This window comes from Myotis lucifugus, unplaced genomic scaffold, assembly GCF_000147115.1.
Source record: "Myotis lucifugus unplaced genomic scaffold, Myoluc2.0 scaffold_131, whole genome shotgun sequence".
Classification (NCBI taxonomy): domain Eukaryota; kingdom Metazoa; phylum Chordata; class Mammalia; order Chiroptera; family Vespertilionidae; genus Myotis; species Myotis lucifugus.
Genome location: NW_005871179.1, coordinates 3067965 through 3093248, shown reverse-complemented (window position 1 = coordinate 3093248; position 25284 = coordinate 3067965). Strand labels below are relative to the sequence as shown.

The 25284-nt window shown below is 47.1% G+C and overlaps 1 protein-coding gene and 1 pseudogene across 4 annotated transcripts; one reads left to right on the top strand and one right to left on the bottom strand.

Moving 5' to 3' along the window:
- On the bottom strand, positions 1–24603 carry BSDC1 (BSD domain containing 1). Of its 4 annotated transcripts, XM_023758443.1 has the most exons (12): positions 24561–24603; positions 24251–24311; positions 18427–18543; positions 15699–15866; positions 13145–13199; positions 11460–11575; positions 10964–11032; positions 10721–10799; positions 10180–10359; positions 9223–9702; positions 3557–3660; positions 1–1898 (listed from the first exon to the last, which is right to left on the bottom strand). In XM_023758443.1, exons 1-12 carry the CDS (start codon positions 24569–24571, stop codon positions 1866–1868), a joined length of 1473 nt encoding a protein of 490 aa, XP_023614211.1. In that variant the 5' UTR covers positions 24572–24603; the 3' UTR covers positions 1–1865. The 4 variants fall into 4 exon arrangements, with proteins under 4 accessions (XP_023614211.1, XP_006094293.1, XP_023614210.1 ...); XM_006094231.3 differs by lacking the exon at positions 10180–10359; XM_023758442.1 differs by lacking the exon at positions 24561–24603 and having other exon boundaries at positions 24251–24551.
- LOC102436893 lies at positions 13216–13743 on the top strand (annotated as a pseudogene).
- Positions 24604–25284: the final 681 nt, after the last annotated feature.

Below are 25284 nucleotides of genomic sequence, written 5' to 3'. Positions count from 1 at the left end.
CTCATTCAGACTTCCCTTTTATTATGACTGACAAGTGATTTTCATACGGGCATTTAACTAAAGTTAATTAAATTAGACCCCAGAATCATACATATACAGGGGGAGGAGAGGAGAGGAGAACAATGACCAAGAGCAATTGGAGCCACTGTTGTTGCAACTTCCTTTCCAAATAAAAGCAGAAGCACTGGGAATGCAGAATTGGCCTCTAACTTCTAGTCTTGGTGAGAAGCCTGTTGGGAGTCCTGCCCCTTCCTCATTCCGAAGGCCAAGTTGAGTCTGAGATGAGGACAGGACTTCCTCAGAACCCAGGCTACCCGCCCCCCCCCTCCCCCACCCCAGGTTCTAAGCAGGAAGCCACTCTGCACATCCTGAATGTCCTGCCCCAGCTGCCATGGGGGAGAAGAACAGACCCCCAGACATCTTCCAGCTTCTGTTGAATCTCTTTAATGCTGTTAACGACAAGTCTGGAAAAGGTTCAGGACAAAGTTCTTTTTTCTTTCTTTTTTAATTACAAAACTAACAGCTGTTAGAATCTTTTTTTTTTTCTCCTTTTTTTCTTTTCCCAGCTACAAAATACTCTGGGGAGATGCATTATAATTTAAAATATATAATATTGCACAAACAACCAAAAGATTAATTAAACTAAAGAAATAATTACAAAGAGAAAAACCCCATCCCATCAAACAGATTCCGCATTCTCTCCGCCCCACCCCCTCACTCCTTGGGATCCCAGCCACGGTCCCATGAAATCATTGGTGAACACCAGACTATGTACTAGAATACCAGAGCAGCACTAAGCACCAGGGCCTCCAGGGATTCCTGCAGCCCTGCATTCCCCCAAGAGAGGTGCAGCTTTAGCAGAGTGGAGGGTGAGAGACAAAGACAGGTCTGCCTTCAAGAAGAGCTTTCTCAGAAGCCTTTTTCAGAAGAGCTCCCTTCTAGAAGCAGAAGGGCTGAGGCAGAGAAATTGGGCTTACCCGAGTTGTAAGTACTCAGCTTTGATCACTGCTCTGTACCACTGCGAGCTGGCTTATGTCCTAAGATCCAGGTGAATTGAGGTGGGTAGCTGGCTGGACAAAGTACCCCGCCAGGCATCGCACAGAAGGGCCTGAAGTGGCCCCTCCCTTAGTGGGGAGGGGGAGAAAAGCAAGAGCAGAGTCTTGCAGGTGGCACAGCTGGGCTAAGGACTTGGGTGCATCTGACATGAGGAAGCCCTGGGAAAGGTGTTGGGGACATCCCAGCTGGGCTGGATGAGAGGAGAGGGGAACTCAGGGTTTGGTCTCTAGATTCGGAACCACAAGGAACCTTTCTGGGAATGGAAATGCCTGGGAAGAGGAGATTCCCAAGAGAGGCTACTTTCCCAGAATCAAACGTCTCTTACCCACCGGAATAAGAACCAAACTGTTTGCCATCCCCATCTAGCCAATGGCAGGTGGCATGTCTTTCCTTGCCTGCTTATGGGTGGACAGTGTGTTGACTTGGCTTCTTCCAAGAGACTGGTGGTTCAGCTTCTGTCCACACAGGCAGAAGGGATGGAGCTATCCCTTGGGACTTCCCAGCAAGAGTCCCCAGGAACAGGGTATTCAGCATAGAAATGTAGGCTCTTCCGGTGAGGGGGCAGGTTTCCTCCCCCTTAGGTCATCCTATGGTTGGCACAAGTCAGAGTTCTTGGTTTGTGAGCCCCTTCCCAGATGTGAGCAGAGGCCCACAGGGCCAGCAAGAAGCAACTCAGAATCTGTGCCTAGAGCTCTGGTTGAGAGGCCACTTGGGGGACATTCTTGGTCAGTGTCTTCCAGGGCTGGGCTGAGACGATCGAGGGAAATGGGAGGTGCTGTGGGAGGGGGAGCTGCTTGCTCTGGCTCCCCTCATTCCCAGTCCTCCCACTCTACATCTTCCAGCTGCAAATGGGAGAGGACAATGGAGAGCACAAATATCAATTTATTCCTCAAACCCAGACCCAAAGCTCCCCTTGCTGCCTCCATTTCCAGATAGCGCCCCCCCCCCCAAGCCCCCGCCTGCCCCTGGGCCATACACTGCCCACGAGAGTGAACCACGGTCTTAAGGGATGTGTCTGGGAGCAGAGCTGCCCTCTGTCTAAGGGGTAAGTCTGCTGCTCTGATCATTCCAGACCCAAAGGAAATGTTCCCACCAACCAACACTTGTCTCTACAAGGGGGACACTCTGCCCACAGGAACAAAGTCAGCAATTCCTTAACAAAAACTTGTCTCCTGCTGGGCAGTTAAGACGATGCTCAGAGAGGCAGAGAGCTTGAGAGTGGCACTAAAACTAGAAGCAAGCGTGGCCCTGGACTACAGGTGCTTAAAGGGTCTTCACTAGGGGTTCCGGCACCCGAGTCCTCAGCTAAAGTCTTCCCAGGCAACTTTCTCTTGGCCTGCTGATCCCTGCTATGACGAGTTCCAGAATAACTCTGCTAGGAAGCCTGGATGTCAGGCTTTAAAAGAAGGCTGCAAAGATACAAAAGCCATGACAGGACACCAGGGCCTTTCTGCCTTGGGTATCATGAAGTCACAGGTACAAAATGCTCTCAGATGGGTCACTGCCTCCTCTCAGGCTTCAGTTTTCCAATATGAAAATCAAGGCCCTTCCCGGGCCTCTAATCTGTTTACCTCTTTAGCAGGTACAGGAGTTACATGGTGGACAGTGGAAGTAACACAGACTTGAATCAGATGTCTGGGCTGGAGCCTCAGTCCTGTTGTTTACTAGCTGTGAGAGTTTTTTTCCTAGCCTCTCATTCAAAACGATTTTTTAGCCCTAACCGGTTTGGCTCAGTGGATAGAGCATCGGCCTGCGGACTCAAAGGTCCCAGGTTCGATTCCGGTCAAGGGCATGTACTTTGGTTGCGTGCACATCCCCAGTGGGGAGTGTGCAGGAGGCAGCTGATTGGTGTTTCTCTCTCATCGATGTTTCTAACTCTCTATCCCTCTCCCTTCCTCTCTGTAAAAAAAAATCAATAAAATATATTTAAAAAAAAAACAAAACCACAAACTGATTTTTTAATTTTGAGAGGTAGTGAAGAATGAGCTCATAACTGGACTGGATCTTGTGGTGGTTTTGGTAACATATACTAGTGCTCCCAAGTCCCAGGCACTATGCTTAATGTGTCGACCATTGTCTATCACAGCTTATAAGCTTGTAATGATCAATTCCATGTTTTAGGCTAAGTGATTAACCCTAGATCACACTGTCTTTTGTCTCCAAGGCTAGAAATCTGCTCAGGTCCCAGCCTGGGGGACCATGCGTCAGGAGGTCTGGGGCAGGGTTTGGCATCTGTATTTTTTAATGGTTCCTTGGTGATTCTGACACAGAGCTAATGTCAGGAACTCTCCCTTTCTTCCCTTCTGGAACTGAGGGGAAGCAGAGCCTACCAATGACAACTGCTCAGGCCTGAGTGGGAGGTCCCCGCTCTCTTTCTGCAGGCTGCCACCTCGGACAGGCACAGGGTCCACCCTGAGGGAACAGTTGGGCTTGATGGGGAGAGGCCTCAGACCCTGGGATCGCTGGGCTTGCTTCCCTGTGGCCAACCAGGTCCACTCACCTCACCCGAGGCATCCACTTTGGAAAGTGCCATCTGCACTTCTTCTTCAGTCATGTCCAAGTCAAAGTCCTTCTCCCAGTCCTCGCTGATGTCTGTGCTTGAGCCTAGAACCAAAATCCACAGTGTCCAAGTCAGAGAGGGGTATGTGAAGAGGTCAAAGCTGGAGAAAATGGCACTCTTTAAAAGGACCTGACAAATCCACAACAAAGGTCTTCGCCTTCTGCTGCTGTTCTAGTTCACTTCCCACTTTTAGGAATCTAAGGAAAAATCCTAGATTCAGTGAACAATGTGGTCAAAAGAATGTTCACTGCTATAGTGATGAAAACTTTAAAAATCACCTGAAAATCCACTGATAAGAGAATTACAAACATAAATAAATGGTGTCGTGATGTGATGGAACATTATGTGGCTTTTAAAGGTGAGGCTGCAGAACATGTACATGACAAATAGTATTAAACTATCCTATTAAGTGAGGAAAAGCAAGTTACTGAATAGTAGAGAAGCACTTTGGTTCCAAGGTTCCCTGGGAGCCACAAAAATCTTCCAGAAGAAATAAACAATGAACCTCTTCCTCTTTACTCCCTCCATTCTGCCTACACTGATCTTGCTACACCAGTGGTTCTCAACCTTCCTAATGCCGTGACCCTTTCCTCATGTTGTGGTGACGCCCCAATTTCATTGTTACAAATTGAACATAATTAAAGCATAGTGATTAATCACAAAACAATATGTAATTATATATGTGTTTTCCGATGGTCTTAGGCGACCTCTGTGAAAGGGTTGTTCGATCCCCAAAGGGGTCGCGACCCACAGGTTGAGAACCGCTGTGCTACACCTAAAGCACCAGGCACATTGCACTGCAGGGTCTTTGCATGGGCTGTTCCCTACACCTGGAATTCTCCTATATCCACAAGCCAACTTCCTAACTTCCTGTACACCTTTACTCAAAGCTCACCATCTAAGTATGGCCTACCCTAACCATCCTTTTATTTTATTTTCTAACATCCTTTTAAATTGCAACCTATTCCCCTCACTCTGCTCTAGTTGTATTGTTTTGTCACTTTCTAGCATATATCATCAGATTTAATATGCTTATTGTCTAATAATATAGGAGTTAAAATGAGAGCTCCCCAAGGGCAGGCAGGGTATTGGTTTTATTTCCCCACATACTCCAAGTGACTAGAACACACAGCTGTACCAATAAAATATTCATGGGCCCTTTCTCTAAACCAGGGGTTGGTAAACCATGGCCCATGGACCAAATCCACCCTCTGTTTTTTGGAAATAAAATGTTGTACACACATTGCCTATGGCTGCTTGAGGCTACAACAGCACAGCTGAGTAGCTGAGACAGAGACTCTATGCCCCCAAAGTTTAATTTATTTGTGATCTGGACCTATACGTTTTTCTATATAGAACAAGTTTATCCATCCCTGTTCTAGGCGATTCTGATGCCTGCTAAAGTTTGACAACCACTGCTCTAAAAATTCCTATTTGGTTATGATTTCTTACAAGCAAATATTTTTAAAATGTACATTGAAAGTTATTACTAAGAAGAAAGCTACAAATATAGTTCCTGTAAAAAAAATATATGCAGTAAGATTCCATTTTAGAAATATGCATCAGCAAGATATCCACAAAAATACTAACAATAGTTATCCCTAGGTGATGAGGTCATGGGGTAATTTTTCTTGGTGTGGTTTTTTTCCTAAAAGAAACATATATTACTTTGTAATCTTTTTTTTAAAGCACCTTTAAAAAATGTAGGCCCCATACCAATAGCATGACTTGTAATATCGCCTTATTTCTTGTCTAACTTGCTCCTCACCAGGTGCCTAGGGTCTCAGCCCCCACATTCCTTATAAGGGGTCTCACACTGTGCTCTCTTTCTAGCCACCTCGCTAACTATAAGCAGTGTGGTAAGAGCATGGTCTATGGAACCAAGCCAATCTGGGTGGAATCCCGACTCTCTCATTTACTGTAGTCTTGAGCAAGTTACTCTGAGCTTCAGTCTACTTATAAATAAAGATAAAACCACTCTCTTTGCAAAGAACCACTGGAGGAGCTTATTAGAATGCAGACTCCTGCTCCCCCAACCCCCTCATTCAGACTCAGCAATCTAGGGGATGGCCCAGAATTCTGCAGGAACCTGGAGGATTCTGTGTAGACTTAGAGCCTTTCAGTTTGATACAAGATAGTGTTAATATTATAAATAGCAGTGGAAAGTGCCCGTAACTTAAGTACATAGTGGATATTTAACAAATGGAGCCCTTAAAGGCCTCTTCTCAAAGTTAAGTGATGTTGCACATGGACCCACAGCTAGTCAGGGACGGATGTGCCACCAAGACCCAGTTCTTCTGATCCACATCTAAGTGTCCCTGTGCTTTGAGAACACTTTGGTGGGACCCACCTGGCCATCTGACAGTGCAGCTGCCTGTGAGGGAGAAGCCAGACTCCTGGCTGAGTTGTCACTTCAGAGCTGCGGCTGTGGCCATGACAGCTTTCTCTAGCCTCAGTTGTCCTTTAGGGATTTGAAACTCTCTTCTTCAGGCTTAAATGCAAGGGCAGACCCTTTCGAAAACAGAGTATCAGCTAAACTTTTTGGAGCACTTCCCATCCACCCTCTAAGGTAGGTATTTACATCCTGGTTGACAGATGAGAAATGAAGGCTTTGAGTGGCAGAGATATGAACCAGGGCTCTGCCATCTGCCTTGTCCCACCATCCGGTTCCGTCCCACAAGGAGAGTAGTAAGATCTCCATTATACTGTGCACGTGGCAGAAGATTCATCTATGCAACAATCATTTTAGACTTCATGATGGAGTTTTTCTGTTTTTTTTTATTAATAACCTCAGGTAGGAAGCAAATCTGCAAAGACGGGAATTGCACTGGGACCTGGGAGACTCTGTGGTGAGACCCCAGGAAAGACTGCTGCACCCAGAGACCAAGCCTCCCTCGTGTCATTTTAGGAAGTAATACAAGTGGGAAAGGAGTCACTCTGTCTCTAAGTCTCCATCTTCCTTTTAAGATTTACTCCTTCTACTCTGTTCCCACTGTCCTACTCTCATCTAAGACCCTGGCTTCCCCTCACAGACTACAACTACTTCTGGTGGGTCTTCTGCATCGAATCCCCGTGTGCACCGCAGACAGTAAAACAGAGTGGTCAAGAGCTTTTGCTGCATCTTCCCCCAAATCTCCTTTTGTCCATTCTTTCACCCACCACTCATTTTTTCTGATCATGTTCTCCGATGGGATTCCAAATGGAACCTATAATTCTTTAACCCTACAACTGTTTCACCGCTATTCCCTCCCTTGTCCAGCTAGGATTCCATTAGCCATCATTCTAATCACTTCTTGCATGTACTTGACTCTCTCCTTTTCTTCCACTGATTTCACCTGGCTAAACTTGAACCCTGGTTAAATCCAACTCCCCATCTGCTCTGTGCCTGCACCTGAGCAACTGAATGTGGCTGGACAAAAGTGCAATAGTGCTGACCGGTGTCTCCAAGTTAATGACCATTATCTCCAATGGGCCCTTAGTACCATCCACCCAGCAACCACACACTACCTGTTGGTCCATCACCTACTCATCCACTCTCCTAAATGACTATTTCATACTTTTCTAAATACTTATTGGGTAGGTGATTGACCTGTTTCCTACTAATAAAAAATGGGGAATACTGCGCAGAACTCACAGGGCTTTTGTGAAGAATGAGTGATTATGGATATCGTGCTTAGCACAGAGCTATATGAATTTACAGAAAGTGTTCAGAGACCAGTACCTCTTATTATCATCATTTCTCCAAAGCAGGGCTCTACTCAAATTTCTTCCTTGATTAAGCACCTGGAACAATCACCCCCAGTTGATAGAGGCGTAAACGGAGGCTTAGAGATCAGTAACTTTTCTGAATCACTTGGCTTATGAGCAAAGTTGGGATTTGAACCCAGAGCCTCCCATGTGAGGCTCTTAGTACAGGTTGGGCATAAAATATAAGCAGCATGCCCCGCTGCTTTGTGGCACTAAGTGCAACCTTCTAAATTCAGCTTAAGTTCTAAAGTTCTATTTCTGAGCCAATCCATTCACCCTTCTTGTTCCACCCTCTCGTAGGAGACAATACAGAAAAGTGGGCTTTGGTCACCACCCTTCAATGTGCCCCAGGCCCTCTGCTATATGGACTCTGTAGGCACACTGAGCCTGGACTACTTCCCCGCACCTGCCCCAAGCTCTCCAACTCTCCTATACAATGCTTGTCTCCTCGGTGAAAGACTCGCACCGCCGAGAAGTTCCTTCTTTCTTTGACCTTCTCCAATACAAGTCTGTCCCACACTGCTTCATGTGTCATCATAAAGACTGCAGCTTCTGCCCCTCCCCCCTCAGTGTCTCACAAAGAATAGGTAGGAGCTCAATGGATGACCTCACTGAGCCGGTCAGAAGGAAAGCGCTCTGTTTGGAAACTAGAAACCCTGCAGTTTCCATCAGGGAGCAGGGGAGGGTACAGTGGGGTCTGTTTCCCACCCACTGCAGCAAACCAGTCCCTCAGTGCCAGCAGGCCAGCACTCACCAGATGGGCAAGCTGTGTGGCTGACTGGTACTGAGTGCTGGCAAAGACAGGATGCATGTGTGTGTGAGGAGTTGAGGGAAGGTCTTGCTGGCCATCAGCTACCTCTAGAGAGGCATTTTTGAATGTGGCAAAGAAACTGACAACAAAGCTATGATTGTCAATTCTAGGAGTTAGAGAGGTTCCCCCTGTGACATCAAGTCAAAGAGTCTCCAGACTAAAATTCCATTATACAGATTAGAAACCAAAGCTTATTACTTAAGTTGGCTCACAGAAAGTTCATGAGTATTAACTTTATTCTTTAAACTGTACATGTAGCCCTACCCGGTTTGGCTCAGTGGATAGAGCATTGGCCTGCAGACTGAAGGGTCCCGGGTTTGATTCTGGTCCAGGGCACATACCTTGGTTGCAGGCTCGACCTGGGAGGCAACCAATCCATGTTTCTCTCTCTGTGTCTTTCCCTTCCACTCTCTCTAAAAATCAATGGAAAATATCCTCGAGTGAGGATTAACAAAAAAACCCACAAAACTGTACATGTAAGTTTTGTTTATGTATTTTATAATTATAATTAATGAGGGCTTAGGGAAGCTAAATGACTTTCCTAAGGTCACCCAGGAGAGAAGACCCTTGACATCAATCAGTGTCACCGGAATACCCACCTCAAGATAAGGTTAAATTGTCCAAAAGGATAGAAATGGGTACAGTGTGGTAGGAGGTTAAGGGCGTGGCCTTCAAACCAGACAGACTTAAGTCTGTGGCCATGTGACTTGAGCAAGTTACTTAATACTTCTGAGCCTCACTTTCTTCATCTGTAAAATGAGGACAGTAACCCTGACCTCACTGGGTTGTAAGATGTGAGACATTAAAAGCAACGCTACAAACTTTAGCACAGGACCTGACATAAACCTTATTTTGTAAGATGCACTTTAATCAGTGTATTTTAGAATTGGACTAAGGTAATAAATAATATATAGTAACAGTCATCACATTGGTATCACAAATAAAGGACAGCTGCTCCTAGGATCCTCACAAGGGTCAAGGAGATCAGTCTGCCTTGTGAGGTCTCAACTCCCAGCTGCCCTGCCCCTGGGCTCTGGCCTTGACTTACCTTTCTTTCCATTGTTGGAAGGTGTAGATTTCCCACTGTCCGAGTTCAGCTCAAACACCCGTAAGTCTGTGAGCACCTCCTCCCTGAGAGTCTCTACTCTGGCTGGAGGCCTGGGCTCTGGGCCACTGGGGCGACCGGCAGAGGTGTGGGGCTTAGACTGAGCTGGGGGTGGGGGTCCAGTCTCGCCCACATCCACAGCCAGGTTCTGTTCCTCCAAAGAGGCCTCTAGAAGCTTTTGGGACAGGTCCTTGGGCAGTACTGGTGCCTCAGGTGTGGTGGCAGATTTGGCAACCTGGGTCACCAGGGAGATACTCTCGCTGCTCTCGGATGGAGTGACTTCTGTTGGAGGCTCGACTGGAGTCACCAGATTCTCTTCACAGGGACTCTGGGGGCCAGGTCCTCCTTCAAGGGATGTGCACGTTTTGGCCACAGGAACCTTTGCCTCTTTTGGAGGTGCGGGTGAAATGCCCACAAGCTCCTCTGTCGAGAGAGAAAAGCAGGGAAAGCGGGCAATGTGCCCTGGTCAGCCCCAAGACAACCTTGAAGCTCTCTGAAGACAGGCCTCGGTTTCTTCCAAAGTTTACTCTGAACAAGACAAAAGGGTGCCAGTTTCCTCCCTTCTCCATCAGCCTCTACTACATCCTGGGTGTATGATCTCAGGCAAAGCACTTAGTGTTTGTTTTTAACTTTTCTTTAACTTACTTGCCTCATTTATAGAAGAGAATAATGAGTTGTGGTAATGACCATATATATAAGCTCTTAGTACAGGTTGGGTATATAATATAAGCACTTAATAAATAAATGTGTTAATATTACATCATGCAGGTGGCTCTCACACTGTCAAAAGCTGAGCTGCCAGAGAGGATGCTTAGCTCCCTCCCTAAGCCAGCGGTTCCCAAGTCTGGCTGGGCATTAATATTGCTAGGGGAGCTTGTTAAATACAAGTTTGGCCCTGACCTGTGTGACTCAGTTGGTTGGAGCGTCGTCCCATCCAGTATACCGAAAAGTCATGGGTTCGATTGCCCAGCTGGGCACAAACCCAGGTTGCGGGTTCAATCCCGTCGAGGCATGTACAAGAGGCAGTTGATTGATGTTTCTTTCTGACATGGATGTTTTTCTCTCTCTCTCTTCCTCTCTCTAAAAATAAATTTTAAAACAGTAACAAAAACCCCCCCAAAAACAAAAAACCCATAAGTTTGGCCACAGAATCTTACAAGAGGGGATAAGGGGCTCTGGGATTTCCATAGCATCCCAGGTGACTCTGCAGTAGCTGGGCCATGGCTGGCAGGGTAATCTGCTGCAACTGACACAGCAGATTAGGTGCTTTCTGCACCTAGGATCCCACCAGCCTTGGGAAACATCTCATCAGCTCAGCCTATCCTTAGCACGCACACACACTCAGTACTCTCCCTGGGGTGCCACGTCTCTCCCGGCTTCAGAGAGAATGGCCAGACAGTCCCCCACAGGCAGGACCTGTTACCTGCCCAATACTTCTTACCTTCTTCCTCCTCCCATCTAGGCTCCTCAGAGATGCTTTGTTCTGCCCGCTGCTTCAGGGCATCCCTCCGGGCCTGTTCCTGAATGTGGGGGAGCAGATGTCGAGAACAGTCAGAGCACCCTCTTCCTAGATCTGGTCCTGACCCCAGAACTCTTGGCACCGTGTCCCCTTCTTCCCTCAACAAAATCCAGCCCACGTCCCCCATGGCTAAGTGGAGTACCTAGCCAGGCTAGGCCAGCATACCTGCTCCAGTTGATGAACTTTATAAAAATACCGATGCCAGAATTCTGAGTGGGAAACAGCTGCTGGCACCTGGGGGGAGGGGACAGCAAAGATGAAACTTCTGGAGTGGGTGTGTGGGGTCTGCATCCCAGCCTTATCAGCCAGCTCCTAGCCACTCTGGATTTCAAATACAGTGAGAGGCTGAGCAGTGATTATCAGAGTATTTCCAACCCACACCCCACTCCTGCTACCTTCCTGGCCTAGGCTGGCCCAGGAGCGAGAAAAGGAATTCCACCAGGCTTTGCCAGTCCTTCCATTTCTCACCATGATGGCCAGAAACCTGGCATATCAATCCCCCCATGCATATTCTCGGCTCAGGAACTGGCTGGTTTGGCTCTGTAGGGTCTCCCACTGTTCTCTAAGCCAGATGACTCTGAAATGACTCAGGATATGTCTCTCCCACCTCCCGACACCTTAAGCTGGGAACTGGCTGAGGTCCTGCCAGCTGGGCCCTCACCATCTTGGTGTAGAGGGCCCGGATGGAGGGGCTGCCTACAAGGAGCTCTGAGATCTCCCCCTTCTTCTCCTCCAAGCAGAACTGGGAAAGCCAGGCGTCAAACAATTCCGGGGGCCCTGTAGAGGGACAGACACTGATGGTCAGTTCCCTGGGTCTGGGGAAAGAACACTGGGCCTACAGAAAACACACCTAAGCCTGGTCATGGATAAGGTTTTTTTCAAAGCCATTTAGCCCAAGGTGGGGAGTGAGGTAGGGTGAAGGGGTGGGTGATATCAGGCGCAGCACCCACATGACCTCCAGGAGGGCCGCAGACTCCATCTCTCCCACGCCTACTCACTGTGTAGCCCACTGCACTTGGCCACTGGATCTCCTCTCTCAAAGAGCTGTTCTCAGGTTACCAGTGACTCATGTTGCCAGATCCAATGGCTACTTCTCTGTCCTCCCTCCTGTGACCAATCCAGTTTATGACTCGGAGCCACTGCTTCCCTCTTGAAAATCCTGCAGATCCAGGGGTCCAAGTATCCCCTGGACACGTCCACTTGCACAGGTGCTGCAAACCCAACTCATTTTCTTTCCTGCCCAACCTTTCCCACCTAGTGATCCAATGGAAACCTGAGGACACTTCTAGACATGTACTTTCCTCTTCATTCCTCCGGCCACCTCCTAGGTTCTGGCCCTATCTCTGATGTGAGGACTGCTACCAAGCCTCCTAACTTGTCTTCCTGTCTTCTGTCTCTCCCTCTATTTCATCCTTCACAACACTGTCCGGAGCTCTTTTATATAATGTAAAATCTGATCACCTCAGGCCTCAAAACCCTTCAATAGTTCTCTATAGGAAGGCTTTTAAAGCTACGGTCCAAAGATGGGCTTCAAAGGGTCAAAGAAGTCCCATTTTGCATATAAAATTTTGTGAAGAGAGGGCCTGTCATTTTCAACAGATTTTTAAAGGCCCTTTTGACTTAAAAAAAAAAAATGTTAAGCAGCACTACCTTGAGCATTTTAGGACAAAATTCAAACTGCTTAGTCTGACACCGAAAGCATTCCAATCTGGCTTCCACCGCATCTCTCACTGCTTTCATTCCCTCACACGCACCCTTTAATCCAACCTTCCCAAATGCCAGCTACTCCCTGTTCTTTCTGGACCTTCTGCTTAAACAGCCCCCGCCCCACTTTAAAGATAAAATTAATTTACTGCTAATTCATCCTTAAAACATCAATTCAAGTGTCACATCCTAGTTTCCCAGGCTGGCTGGGTGCCATCCCTCTGGGTTCCCACTGCCCCCATCGTTCTATAGAAGCAGTCACTCCAAATCTACTACCTTTGCTTTATCCACTATTTCTTGTTTTCCTCTCCTAACAGCAGGTTCCTGAAGGTCTAGACCAGGTTGAGGGCTTGACTCATTTCTGACCTCCAGTTCCCAGCCTGGGGCTTGCTGTACCACAGGGGATTAGCAAACAGGCAGGCAACAGGGCGGGGAGGGAGCCTGAGCTGAGGATGAGGGAAAGGGTCAAAGCTTTTGCAGACAGGGATGAAGAGAGCCTGGGTTCAGGGAGGAAGAGGGACCATCAACCCATCCCACCAGATCTAAGGTCACACTCGCCCCACTCTGGTCCCTGACACAGGGGATGCTTAGCCCTTGGTCTCCCTGCCCTGCAAGCCCACCCCCTCACCGCTACCCCCTCACCATCTGGTTCATTGCAGTAGGTTGCCGGGTCTGACTGCAGGCTATAGAGACGAGCCTATAAGAAACAGAGAAGATTCTTCAATGAGGCGGTGGAGCCGCCTCCCCAGCAGATGCAGAGATGCAGATCTTTGTGAAGACTCTGACTGGGAAGACCATCACCCTCGAGGTTGAGCCCATTGAGAATATCAAAAGCAAAATCCAAGACGAGGAGGGCATCCCGCCTGCCCAACAGCACCTGATTTTTGTGGGCAAACAACTGGAGGATGGCTGCACTCTTTCAGACTACAACATTCAGAGATTACACCCTACACTTGGTGCTTCGTCTACAGGGTGGCATCATCGAGCCCTTCCTCCTCCAGCTCTCCCAGAAGATGATGTCGCAAGTGTTACACCTGCCTGCACCCCCAAGCTGTCAAGTCCGGAAAGAAGTGAGGCCACACCAACAACCTGTCCCCCCAGAAGAAGGTTAATAACTAAGGCCTCTCCAGCCCACAGGACTGACTGCCTGCTGCCTGAACCCAGTGGCCCTGGGACCTCAATAAAGTTTCCTTTTTGTTGACTGGAGCAATAAAGAAAAAAACAACAGCCAGGCTGGTGCGGCTCAGTGGTTGAACATCGACCTCTGAACCAGGAGGTCACAGTTCCATTCCCTGTCAGGGCACATGCCAAGGTTACAGGCTGGATCCCCAGTGTGGGGGCGTGTAGGAGGCAGCCAATCAATGATTCTCTCTCATCATTGAAGCTTCTATCTCTCTTTCCTTCTCCTTTCCTCTCTGAAATCAATAAAAATATATTAAAAACAACAACAACACAGAAAAAGGAACATAAATTCTGGGAGGCTAGGCAAAGAAAGCATCCCCTCTCTGCCAGAGTACCCAACCAACCACCGCCCAGCTTCTCTCCTGTTGGTTACCATACCCACAGGACACCTGTCAATTAAAACAGGCGAGGGAGGGGAGTGCTGGGCTAGGAGTCCAAAAGTAGGCTCTGAGAAAAATGATCTTTCACCTAATATTACACTAAGAAAATACAGGGTAAACAGGCTACAAAATTATATGTATAAAATGCTTCTGAATTATGTGAAATTAGAAAAACTAATGCAAAAGTATTAATAAGGTCCAAATTTATGGACAAGTTTTGAAATAATATAACTTCCCCAAGTTAAAACCATTCATCAAGAATCTCTTAATTTCATAGCCATCTGCCAAGTGAACTATAAGCTGTGTTCCAATTAGGGCCATGGAAGTGGCAAACTTTGGCTGGTGAACAGAAAGCCCACCTTCCTTCCTCAGTATTACATGGAGCATGGCTGGCTGGCTGCATCAGAACTGCAGCAAGTGGTTTGGGTGATCCACTGTTATAATTTAAAGACCTGTAATTTTAAAATTTTCATAATTCCACTCAAATTTCACTAAGTGGTGGTGCCAATTCTTGGAATTCAGTACGTTTGGAATGGAAATTCAATGTGGTAAAATGCTATGAAGGAGGCCAAATTGCTACAACACCATGGGATTTAGGAGAAAACACTCCATGACATCCAAGAAGTAATGATGAGAAAATAAAATGCGGTAGAAATATAGACATCCTCCTCCCATACATGTATTCCTATTGGAAGTTAGTTTTAAATAACCCAAATATGGAGCAGATCATGTCTGTAAAGATGCTCCCTACAGCATTCCTCATTATGGTTGAAATCTAAAAGGAATCCAAATGTGCAACACAGGGAAGTGACTAAATAAATTATGCTAGCCCTAGCCAGTTTTGCTCAGTGGATAGAGCTTTAGCCTGTGGATTGAAGGGTCCTGGGTTCAATTCCAGTCAAGGGCACATGCATGGGTTGCAGGCTCCATCCCCAGTAGGGGGCATGCAGGAGGCAGCCAATCAATGATTCTCTCTCATCATTGATGTTTCTGTTTCTCTCTCCCTCTCCCTTCCTCTCTGAAGTCAATAAAAATATATTTAAAAAAAGAAATAAATTATGCCATATTCATTTTAAAGACATTAAAAATGATGGTGATTAGGAAAGGTGCTAAGTTTATTATAAATTTTTCAAAAGCAGGTAACAAAATTGCATGTATAAAGTGCCTTTTGTTAAAAAGAAAAAACCCTAAACTATCTTTACCCACGTTTGTAAACAAAAAGAAATGACAGGCTAGCCTTGGCCAGGTAGCTCAGTTGGTTAGAGCATCATCCCAATACACCAATACTCCCCTCTACACTCTTTCTGTGCTTCTCCTTCTTTAAAAGAAAGAGAAGGAAGGAAGGAAGGAAGGAAGGAAGGAAGGAAGGAAGGAAGGAAGGGAGGGAGGGAGGGAGGGAGGGAGGGAGGGAAGAAAGGAAGGGCAGGCTATCCATCAACAAGAAATCAGTGGTTCTTTTTGACTGATGGGATTGAGTTTAGAAATAATAATCTTCTTGCTTATCGGTATTCTAAAATTCAGTTATATACATATATTTACTTTTTAGCCAGAACACACATTGCTTTTGTGAGTACATGTGGGAGGCTAGAACTCAGTGCTGTTAGACAACTGCAGGGAAAGCCACTAGTGAATACCTTGGTGCCATCATAGAGCTCAGCTGTGCCAGAGGGTGTGCCCATCAGAGTGATGACATCGCAGTCGATGGTTTTGTCTGCCGAGGGAGCAAAGGTGTCGGAGATCACCCCTAGGAAGTCAGACAAACCCTTCTTCATTTTCTCCGTCGCCCCCGAGGAGCCTTCAGTCTGAAAAGATAAGCCAGCAGAGGAAGCAAGTGGTCCAGGAGCAGGCTACAATCTGGGGCATGGGGCATAGAGCAGCTAAGTATCAGGGGCAAAAATTTACTGTGTATGTGGGGACCAGGGAAGTGCTCACAACTTCTCACTCCATCTCTGGGGCTGGAGGAGAGAGAGGCAGCCAGGGTTCCCATCCCCCAGATGGGTGCAGAATAGGGCTGCAGTAGGCCTCTGTAGGTCAGAGCAGAGCTCCTTTGATTGGCTGTTTCATCAAAATTTCAAGGCCAGCCAGACTGAGCAAAAATTGACAGGTAAGGAGCCATGCCATAGACATTCAGTGGGGAAGACCTATGTGATGAGAAAGGTACTAGCTGGGGAATCAAACTTTAGTTTGAATCCTAGCTCTACTACTTGCTGATAGGAGACCTAAACCCTCCTTGAGTCTATGTTTCCTTTTCTGTCAAATTCAGATAAATATATTTCCTTCAGAGGGCTACTGTGAAGATTAAAAAGATATGGCATGTGAGTTTCAGCACCAAAAAAAAAAAAATAAAGAAAAAAGAGAGATAAGGCATTCACAAAGCCTGGCATATAGCAAACATTTAATAAATAGCAATACTGTAATATCACAATTTCATCATCATGATTGCTCAGGAAGTGGAATATTTTCTATGAAGTTTGAGGAAATATGGGCTGGATCAGAACACTGTCTTGCCTAGAGGCAAGCCTAGGACCAGCTGATGGCCAATGTATGGACACCAAGCTTGAGCCACACTGGTCAGTATGTCCTCAAGCAAGCAAGGATGAAATGCTGAGAGACAGGGTCAGGCTCTAAAGACCTCATAGAAAATTATAATATTTATTTCTAACTAGGCTGCCCAGGCATTTTATTTATTTTTTTTTGCCCTGGCACTTTAAACTAGAACCTATCTCAGTGCCTAGAACAAGTTAGCACAGTATACAATCCTATTTTTGGAATAAAAAAAGGAATAAACAAATGAAAGAAACAAGTGCTGTCTCTGCTGCTGGCTAGACTTATCGCAGTTCAGCAGCGTTACCACTTGTCTTTCATGCTCATCTGTAGCTGTGGTTAGCAGGCAGACAGTATTTTACAACATTCAACAAAACAAGCTTGGTAAAAAACTGCCAAACATGTTTTTCATAACATGGCCTCTAGTCACAGGGCAACTGATTCAACTGGTGAGCAAATGAAGAAATTGCAATCTGTCCCATCACTAAAGGGAAAACTATAATAAAAAACCAGTATACTGCCCTAACCAGTTTGGCTCAGTGGATAGAGCATCGGCCTGTGGACTGAAAGGTCCCAGGTTCGATTCCGGTCAAGGGCATGTACCTTGGTTGCAGGCACATCCCCAGTGGGGGGTGTGCAGGAGGCAGCTGATCGATGTTTCTCTCTCATCGATGTTTCTAACTTTCTATCCCTCTCCCTTCCTCTCTGTAAAAAATCAATAAAATATATTTTAAAAACAACAACAGTATACTGTACTTCATCAAAACTTGAGACTTGGCAGGGATATGTTTGACTAAATACAATTTTCTCTTCCACACTGACTTCAGAATCAAACTCCTATGTCAGAAGAGGATTCCAATGCACAGCTCTGATGAATAAAAACAGGGGCAGTAAAAATGTAAGTTGGCACACCTTTCTCGAGGGTAGTTTTGCAATAGATATTAAAAGGCCTAAAACTATACTCACCCTATGATCCCTTCCAATATTTTATTAGAAAGAAAATGTGAAAGGCAAAGATTTAGCAATCAGAATGTTCACTGTACCTCTGTTTACAATACTGGGGGAAAATGAAATAGGAAACTAGGAACTGGTTAAAGCCACACAATACCATGCCATTTGTGAAGCCACAGAATGAGGTCTGTAATGATGAAGTAAAAAAGTAGGTTACAGCCCTGGCTAGTGTAGCTCAGTTTGTTGGAGTGTCATCCTGTGCACTGAAAGGTGGCAGGTTCGATTCCCAGTCAGGACACATATCCAGGTTGCAAGATCAATCCCCAGTTGGGGTGCGGACGGGAGGCAACCAATCGATGTTTTTCCCTACCCTCCCCTGCCCCCCCGCCCTTCCTCTCTCTGTATTAAAAAAAAAGAAAAGATACGTTACAAAACATGGTCTTCATTTGATTCCAATTATGAAAAAAAAAGGGATATACTCCCACATAGTAACAGTAGTTATCTCTGGGAGATGGCATTTTGGATGTCTCTAGGCCTCCCTCTCTCCCTCCCTCTCTCTCTCTCTCTCCCTCTCTCTCTCTCTCTTTTCTCCTTTTACTTATCTGTATTTTCTAAATTATCTACAATGAATTATATTGGTAACAGGATAACATCTGCTAAGACAGTAAGAAGTGGGAAAGCTTATTAATACTTAATACATAGAAGTAGCTTGTTTGCTTGGCAGACACAATTCTTTCGAAATGAGAGCCCATGGGGAAAAACAATACATAAAAGAAAAGTGGGAGAAAAGCTGGGAGCCTCCACCATGGTCTCAGAATAGGTCAGGCTGTGAGGGACAGCCACTTGGAGGATATAGGTTGTACTCACAGCCAGCTTCTCCTTGACCACGCTGGCCGTGGCTGCGATGGTGCAGGCCGTGTCATGCTGCACCACCTGGGTGAACTCTGTCAGGTCCCGCTTCATGAACTCCAAGGCTTCGGAGGACTATGGAAGACAGAGAGGGATGACAGAGCCAGCTGGCTCCACCACCCTCTGTTCCTGTTCCCTGTGCTTCTTCAGTGCCGGACAGACACACAGAAAACTCAAGTGACACGGGAAGCCTAGCCTCAGAAACAATGCTCACTTGTCCCAATTCCACGACTTGATAACGGACAACAGAGAGCAAAGAACTTCCTGCTGCTCTGAGAACTGAGTGTCAGCCCAGACACTTACAAGCTGTGTAACCAGAGAAACTCTCATCCAGTCCTCGGCTGTCTCCTATGAAATGGAGGGGACGAGCTCAGTGGGGTTAGGGGACACATATAGTCTGAAAACCAAGCAGACTTTGTTGCATTGCTTTGATATGCCTTAAGATGTGACATCTATTTCAGATAACATGAAGAAAAGATTTTTTTTTTTATCAAAGGAAAGTGTTTCTATTTTTACTTTTTTTGTTATAGAAAAATTCAGTTGCAATGTGGCAGCTTGTGAAATTATTTGTCTGAAAGGTTTAGTAAACATGTTGCATTAATAACAATAGTTTAGAAAGCTTTTATGAGTAATTCTTGACAATTTAATACCAACAAAAAGGTGTGTAATTTTTACATTCAACAAATGGGGTGTTAACAGAAATACTTGATTGAATTCTCTTCGAGGCTTTCTTGGTCCCAAACATTCATTCATAGAGCTCCTTTGGGCAGAATTGATATTTGCTTCTGTTAGACCAGCGGTCGCCAACTGGTGGTCTGCGAGGTCCGAAAGGTTGGCGACCTGCTGTGTTAGACCAATCTGCTTCTTACCCTGCACCAGAACCAGTTGGAGACAGCAGCCTCTCAGCTCTTGTCTAAGTCTTGCCTTGTCTTGCTTCATCCTCACCCTTCCTGGGCTACCTCTGTACCCGTCTGCAAGCCCTCTCATTTTACGTAAGGATAGCCACTTGCAACATTTTAGCATGTTTTTTAATATTCTGGTTGTGTTTTCTTTGGGGAAGGGCCTGCTTAGTTTTCAGCAGCCTTGGAAGTCTCTGAGTGGGACACTCTCATCTATCAGCCAGAGGCTTCTCTGGGGGTGGGCGTTATGTCCCTATATCAGACTCAGAACTATTTAGTTGGGGTAAAGGAGTCATTTATTAATTCTTTCTCTCTATCCACACTGCCACCACCTTAGTCTAGGCCAGTGGTCAGCAAACTGCGGCTTGCGAGCCACAGTTTGCCAACCACTGGTCTAGGCCAACCTGGACTCCTCCCAGGTTGCATCAGATACTTCTATTACACTCTCTTCCTGACATCAGTGGAGCTCTGTAAGTCAGAGCAGACATGTACATTATTCGATGGTTACACAGTATCCTATGAGCAAGTATAAAATCTGTACCCTCACTTGCAAGGCCCTTATGATCTTGCCTCTGGCAGACTTCCATCCTCTAAGCTGTGCCCCTCACTGAGCTCCAGCTGGCCTTCAAGTTTCTCAAATGCCCTAGCACCTTCCCTACTTCATGGTATCTGAACACATTATTCCTCTTCTTGACACATACTTCTAACTCTTCAAAGCAAAGAAGAGAACAAATACAATGGTGAGCCCTCTCACCTGGCCAATTCCCGTTCCTACTTCAGATCTATGCTTAAATGTCACTTCCCTGATGCCACCTCTGCTTCATGTTCTAAGGGACTTGCACATTCTCTTAACATTTCTCATACCTTAGACTTATGACTACCCATCCAATGCCTATCTTCCTGCATAACCTGTGAGTTCCGTGAACATAGAGCCTATGTTTTCTATTCACTGATGCTTCCCCGGTGTCTGACATAGAGTCAGGCATGGAGTAGGTGCTCCAGAATGTTTGCTTATTACATTTACATGAACCAAGGCAACTTTAATGATAAAACCATCTGCATGATTTGATGAATGGTTGTCTCTCTCACTAGATTGTGGGCTAGAAGGGGACAAATATGAATAAACATGGTGCTTGCCTTCGAGAAAGGTCAGTCTACTGGGGAAATGCTCTCATAACAGTGCTGAAGAGCAAGGACAGACTAGTGACCAGTGTATTATAGGGAGCTTGGAAAGACTTGGTGAAGGGAAGCATGGATTATGAGCAGGAGTCACCTAAGAAAGCCTGGGCATGGTGGGGTATGGGGTTTACTGAGGCCTATGGTATTTTAGTCCTAATGAACATAAAAGGTAAAGCATAAGTGATGAGGGATAAAGCTGGAGACGTTGCTGAGGGCAACCATGTAGCATCTGGTCAGCCTTGTGGGTGATGGAGAGCCACCAAAGGTTTAAAAGAGGTAGGACATGATGAGATCTGCTTTTTTTTTTTTTAATCCTCACCCATGGATATTTTCCATTGATTTATTTTAGAGAGAATAGAAGAGAAAGTGGGATGGGTAGAGAGAGACATCAATCAGTTGCCTCCCACATGCACCCCAATCTAGACCGGGGATCGAACCTGCAATCCAGATACATCCCCCTAACTGGGAATCGAACCCGCAACCTCTTAGTGTGTGGGGTGATGTTCCAACCACTGAGGAACACTGGCTGGGACAAGATTTGCATTTTTTAATAGGTAATTTCAGGACTGATATGGTCCCAGGGTGACAGGATTAGAAGAGGGAAGAAGACCAGTTAGGAGGCTGTTGCAATAGTCCAGGAAAGAAAACAGAAAAATATGAACAAGAACAGTGCTGGTAAGGATGGGACTGATTCAAGAAATATCAGGCATCCCTGACTGGTGTGGCTCAGTTGGTTGAGCACTGTCCCATTTACTAAGAGGTCACCAGTTCAATTCCAGGTCAGGGTACATGCCCAGGTTGCAGGCTCAATACCTAGTAGGGGGTGTACAGGAGGCAGCTGATCGATGTTCTCTCTGTCAAATCAATAAAAACATATATAAAAAAAGAAATAGCAGGCAAAAAAGGTGGATTTGGTAATTATATACCAGTATATGCACTGACTGAGAACAAGATAGAATCAAGAAGAGCCACTGGCTGCTAACCTAGATGACTAGGGTAGATCTAGTGCTGCCAACAAAGAGAAAACGCTGAAGGGGGCAGGTCTGCGAGACGATGATGACAATGACTCTGGTCATGTACAATCAGCAGTGACTGAAATATCTGGATCAGCTGTCCAGAAGGAGTCTCTCAAACACTAAAGCTCAGAGAAAAGGACTGCGTCACCCTAACATGAAAATGGAGGTCACCCAGGAAGAGTTTATAAACAGAGCAGTGGGCTGAGGACAAGGCCCCTTAGACACTACACCTTTAAGAGGAGGCAGAGGAAGAGGAACTCCTGAAAACAGTCAGAAAAGGAAAGATGGGGAAGCATGTGGAGAACTGAGAAAGAATCATGTCACTAAAGCCAAGGGAGTAGAGTTTCAAGAAAGAGGGAGTGATCACTAGTGTCAAATGCAGCCGAAAGGTGCAGGAAGATAAGGGCTGAAAACACCCACTGCATTTGGCAAGTGGTAAGTAAGGCTGAGTGTGTATATAGATAAGTTTATGTGTGGTGGCTTCAGGGGTGCAGAGGGAGTTAGAGAGATCATGTTGTTGACCTCAAACTTTAAAAAGTAGGAGCTGCCCTAGTTGGTTTGGCTCAGTGGATAGATTGGCCTACAGGCTGAAGGGTCCCAGGTTCGATTCTGGTTGGGAGTACATGCCTGGGTTGCGGGCTCGATCCCCAGTGTGGGGCGTGCAGGAGGCAGCCGATCAATGGTTCTCTCTCATCATTGATGTTTCTACTCTCTCTCTCCCTCTCTGAAATCAATTAATATATATATTAATTGTATATATATATATATTTTTTTTATTTTTATTCTTTATTTTTTTAAAGTAAGAGCTAATGTTGTCTCCTGGAAGTAAAAGAGGAAGTGACTTAACAGGGAACTTCAGGGACGTGTTAGGTTTGAGGAAAGTTTCTAAAGGCAAGGGGAGAAGAAGCAAATTAGAGATTGAAAAAGTTGCTGGGGGGTATTCAGGCTCAGATGAGTTTGGGAATCTGTGGCAGAAGAGCAATGTGACTTTCTCGACCAGTATCTGTGGGAAAGCTCACACACACACACCACACAGTACAGGAAGTAAGGAGCAGAGGGAGGCAGATTATATATAGCACCATCTCAGAGCAATAGTCTTTGGGGCAATTTGTGCCATGGGGTATAAGAGAACTGAGGGTGCTGGGAACTGAGTGGTCCAAATGGAGCCAGGATAGAAAGGAAGGCAGGAAGGCCAGGAAAGCACAGAAAGACTAAGAAAAAACGGACCCGTGGGCCTCAGTGGTTGAGCATTGATCCAAGAACCAAGAGGTTATTGGTTTGATTCCCAGTCAGGGCACATGCCCGGGTTGTGGGCTCGACTTCCCAATAGGGGGCGTGCAGGAGGCAGCCTATCTCTCATCAATGCTTCTATCTCTCTATCCCTCTCCCTTTTTCTCTCTCTAAAATCAATAAAAACATTTTTAAAAATATATTTCTTTATTGATTTCAGAGAGAAAGGGAGGAGAGAGAGATAGAAACATCAATGATGAGAGAGAATCATTGATCGGCTGCCTCCTGCACACCCCCCACTGGGGATTGAGCCCGCAACCTAGGCATGTGCCCTTGGCCGGAATAGAACCTGGGGCCCTTCGGTCCGCAGGCTGACGCTTTATCCATTGAGCCAAGCCGGCTAGGGCTAAAAACATACTTTTTAAAAAGTAAAGATGAGGAGCCAAGGCCTAAAGAGGTTAAGTAACTTGCCCAGGTTCATATAACAGTAAGTAGCTAAGAGACAGAAATTAACTCATTCTTCTCTTTAGGAATGGGGCACTGTTAAAGGCAGAAACAACAACAACAGACACACACAATTTTCAAATGGGAGTTCTCCAAGAACAAAGATGGAGAGCTAATCTACCTATTTTTCGTGAGTATGGGAGACCAACCTTGAGGGAAACACACAGGCGGCCTTCAAATGTGTTTGCTAAAGGAATGTCAGTAGACTGAGCAACAGGAACCAAGCTACGTGGAGGTCTCTCCTATTAAACCTCCGTGTGACCTTCTCTTTCCCGGTCCTCCTCAAAACCCAAACAGCTCGGGGCAGCCTCAGACTTGCTGGCCTGGAGCTGAGAGGAGGACACAGGCCAGGGGAGGACAGAGATGCTCCCAGAGCAAAGGGCCGCTTCAACCGAGGGCAGAGCCTCCGGGAGGATGCTCTGAAGCAGCACTCATCCCAGTTGCTATTCCCACAGTTCATTCGGGTTCGGGCTGCCAGGCGAGCGTGGAATGAAACAAGCACACGGTGGCACTTCTCATCGGTGGAGCCAAGTCTCACTCATCCCACCGGACGGTGAGCTCCGTGGGCCGGGGATGCATCTGTTTGGCTAATATCGGTATCTCAGGGCCTGTAGAGAGCGCTGGCTGTGGCACATACGCCAATATTCCAATGGCTATAGGACTAAGTTTCTATTGCTAGAACCTTTAAGACCCACATTACACGTTTCCTCTTCTAGGAAGTTGTACATTTCTCCTTCCTATGGATTCCCACGCGAGGGGCGCCGCGGCCTTTAAAGTCTTTCCCTCACTGTGGCTAGTGTCCCACGGGTCTAAGTCGGGATCGGTCTTTCCGGAGCCCGAGAGGGGCGAGAAGCAGGGAGAGAGTCCTTCTCATCCCCGAGGGCCTGCGGGGCCGCCCAAGCTGCACTGAGCGGTGCGGGGCCCTGGGGGAGGAAGGGAGCCGGCCCGGCTTACCTTTTCCTTGACCGCCTGGTAGCTCTGCTGCAGCCAGCTCCGCCACCATCCCACGTCCTCCCTGTGGGAGACAGAGACAGCTGGCAGCCCCGCAGTACGAGCCATCCGGCCTCAGTTTCCCCCCAGATGGGACCCCGGGGGCTGAGGCTTCAGACCGCTTCCCCACCCCCTCACATTGAGACTCCACCCCGCCTTTCCAGCCGCGTCCACCGCCGCGCTGGCCTCCTGTTCTCCACGGGGACCCTGGCCCAGCACCCCAACCCTGGGAGAATTCAGGCCCCAACGCCCGAGAGCAGGATGACGGGCTCACCCTTCCGCCATCTTGCCTGCATGACATCACCACTATTTACCGACCTTTGACTTCCGACACGGCACCGCCCCCTTAAGCACCGCCCCGGAGCACTCGACCCAATCCTCGCGCGGACACCACCCTCAGGCCAATCGCCGCCCCGCTTTATAACCAGGCCCCGCCTCCTTGAGCTTGGCCCATTCTCTATCCAGAGTTCTCCCTTAAACCCCGCCCCCGAATGCTGGGTCCAATCCTCAGTTTTGTCTTAAGGCCCCAAGCGTTAGCCCCGCCCCCACCGACCTCGAATCTTTGCGGGTCTCAGCCATAGTCCCCTACGGTGGCCGCATGGGCCTTGGTGGGCCCTCAGCGTGGTCGTGGGAAGCTGGGGGTGGAGGCGGGGAGGGGAGCGAGCCCCGCGGGAGCGAGCCCGGCCGGGGCCCGAACGTTTGGATCCCAGAGCGCAGCGCTAGGACCGCCCCCCTTTGTGAAACCAGCCGCGTAGTCGCCGTTTGGGGGCTCTTCGGGCTGATTCAGCGAGCGCAGACGAGGGTCGGGGGTGGGGGGGCTCTGGGCCAGGGATTGGAGGGTCGTGGAGAAAAATTCAGAGGTGACTTAACATGCCGCCTCTAGAGGGGCTCTCAAGAGATCGGGAGGCACGAGTAACTCAACTCTTGACGGCCTGACTCAAAACAACTCCACTTCAGTGGATGTGGTTAGGGAAATGCATAGAGCGTGGAGAAGGGAA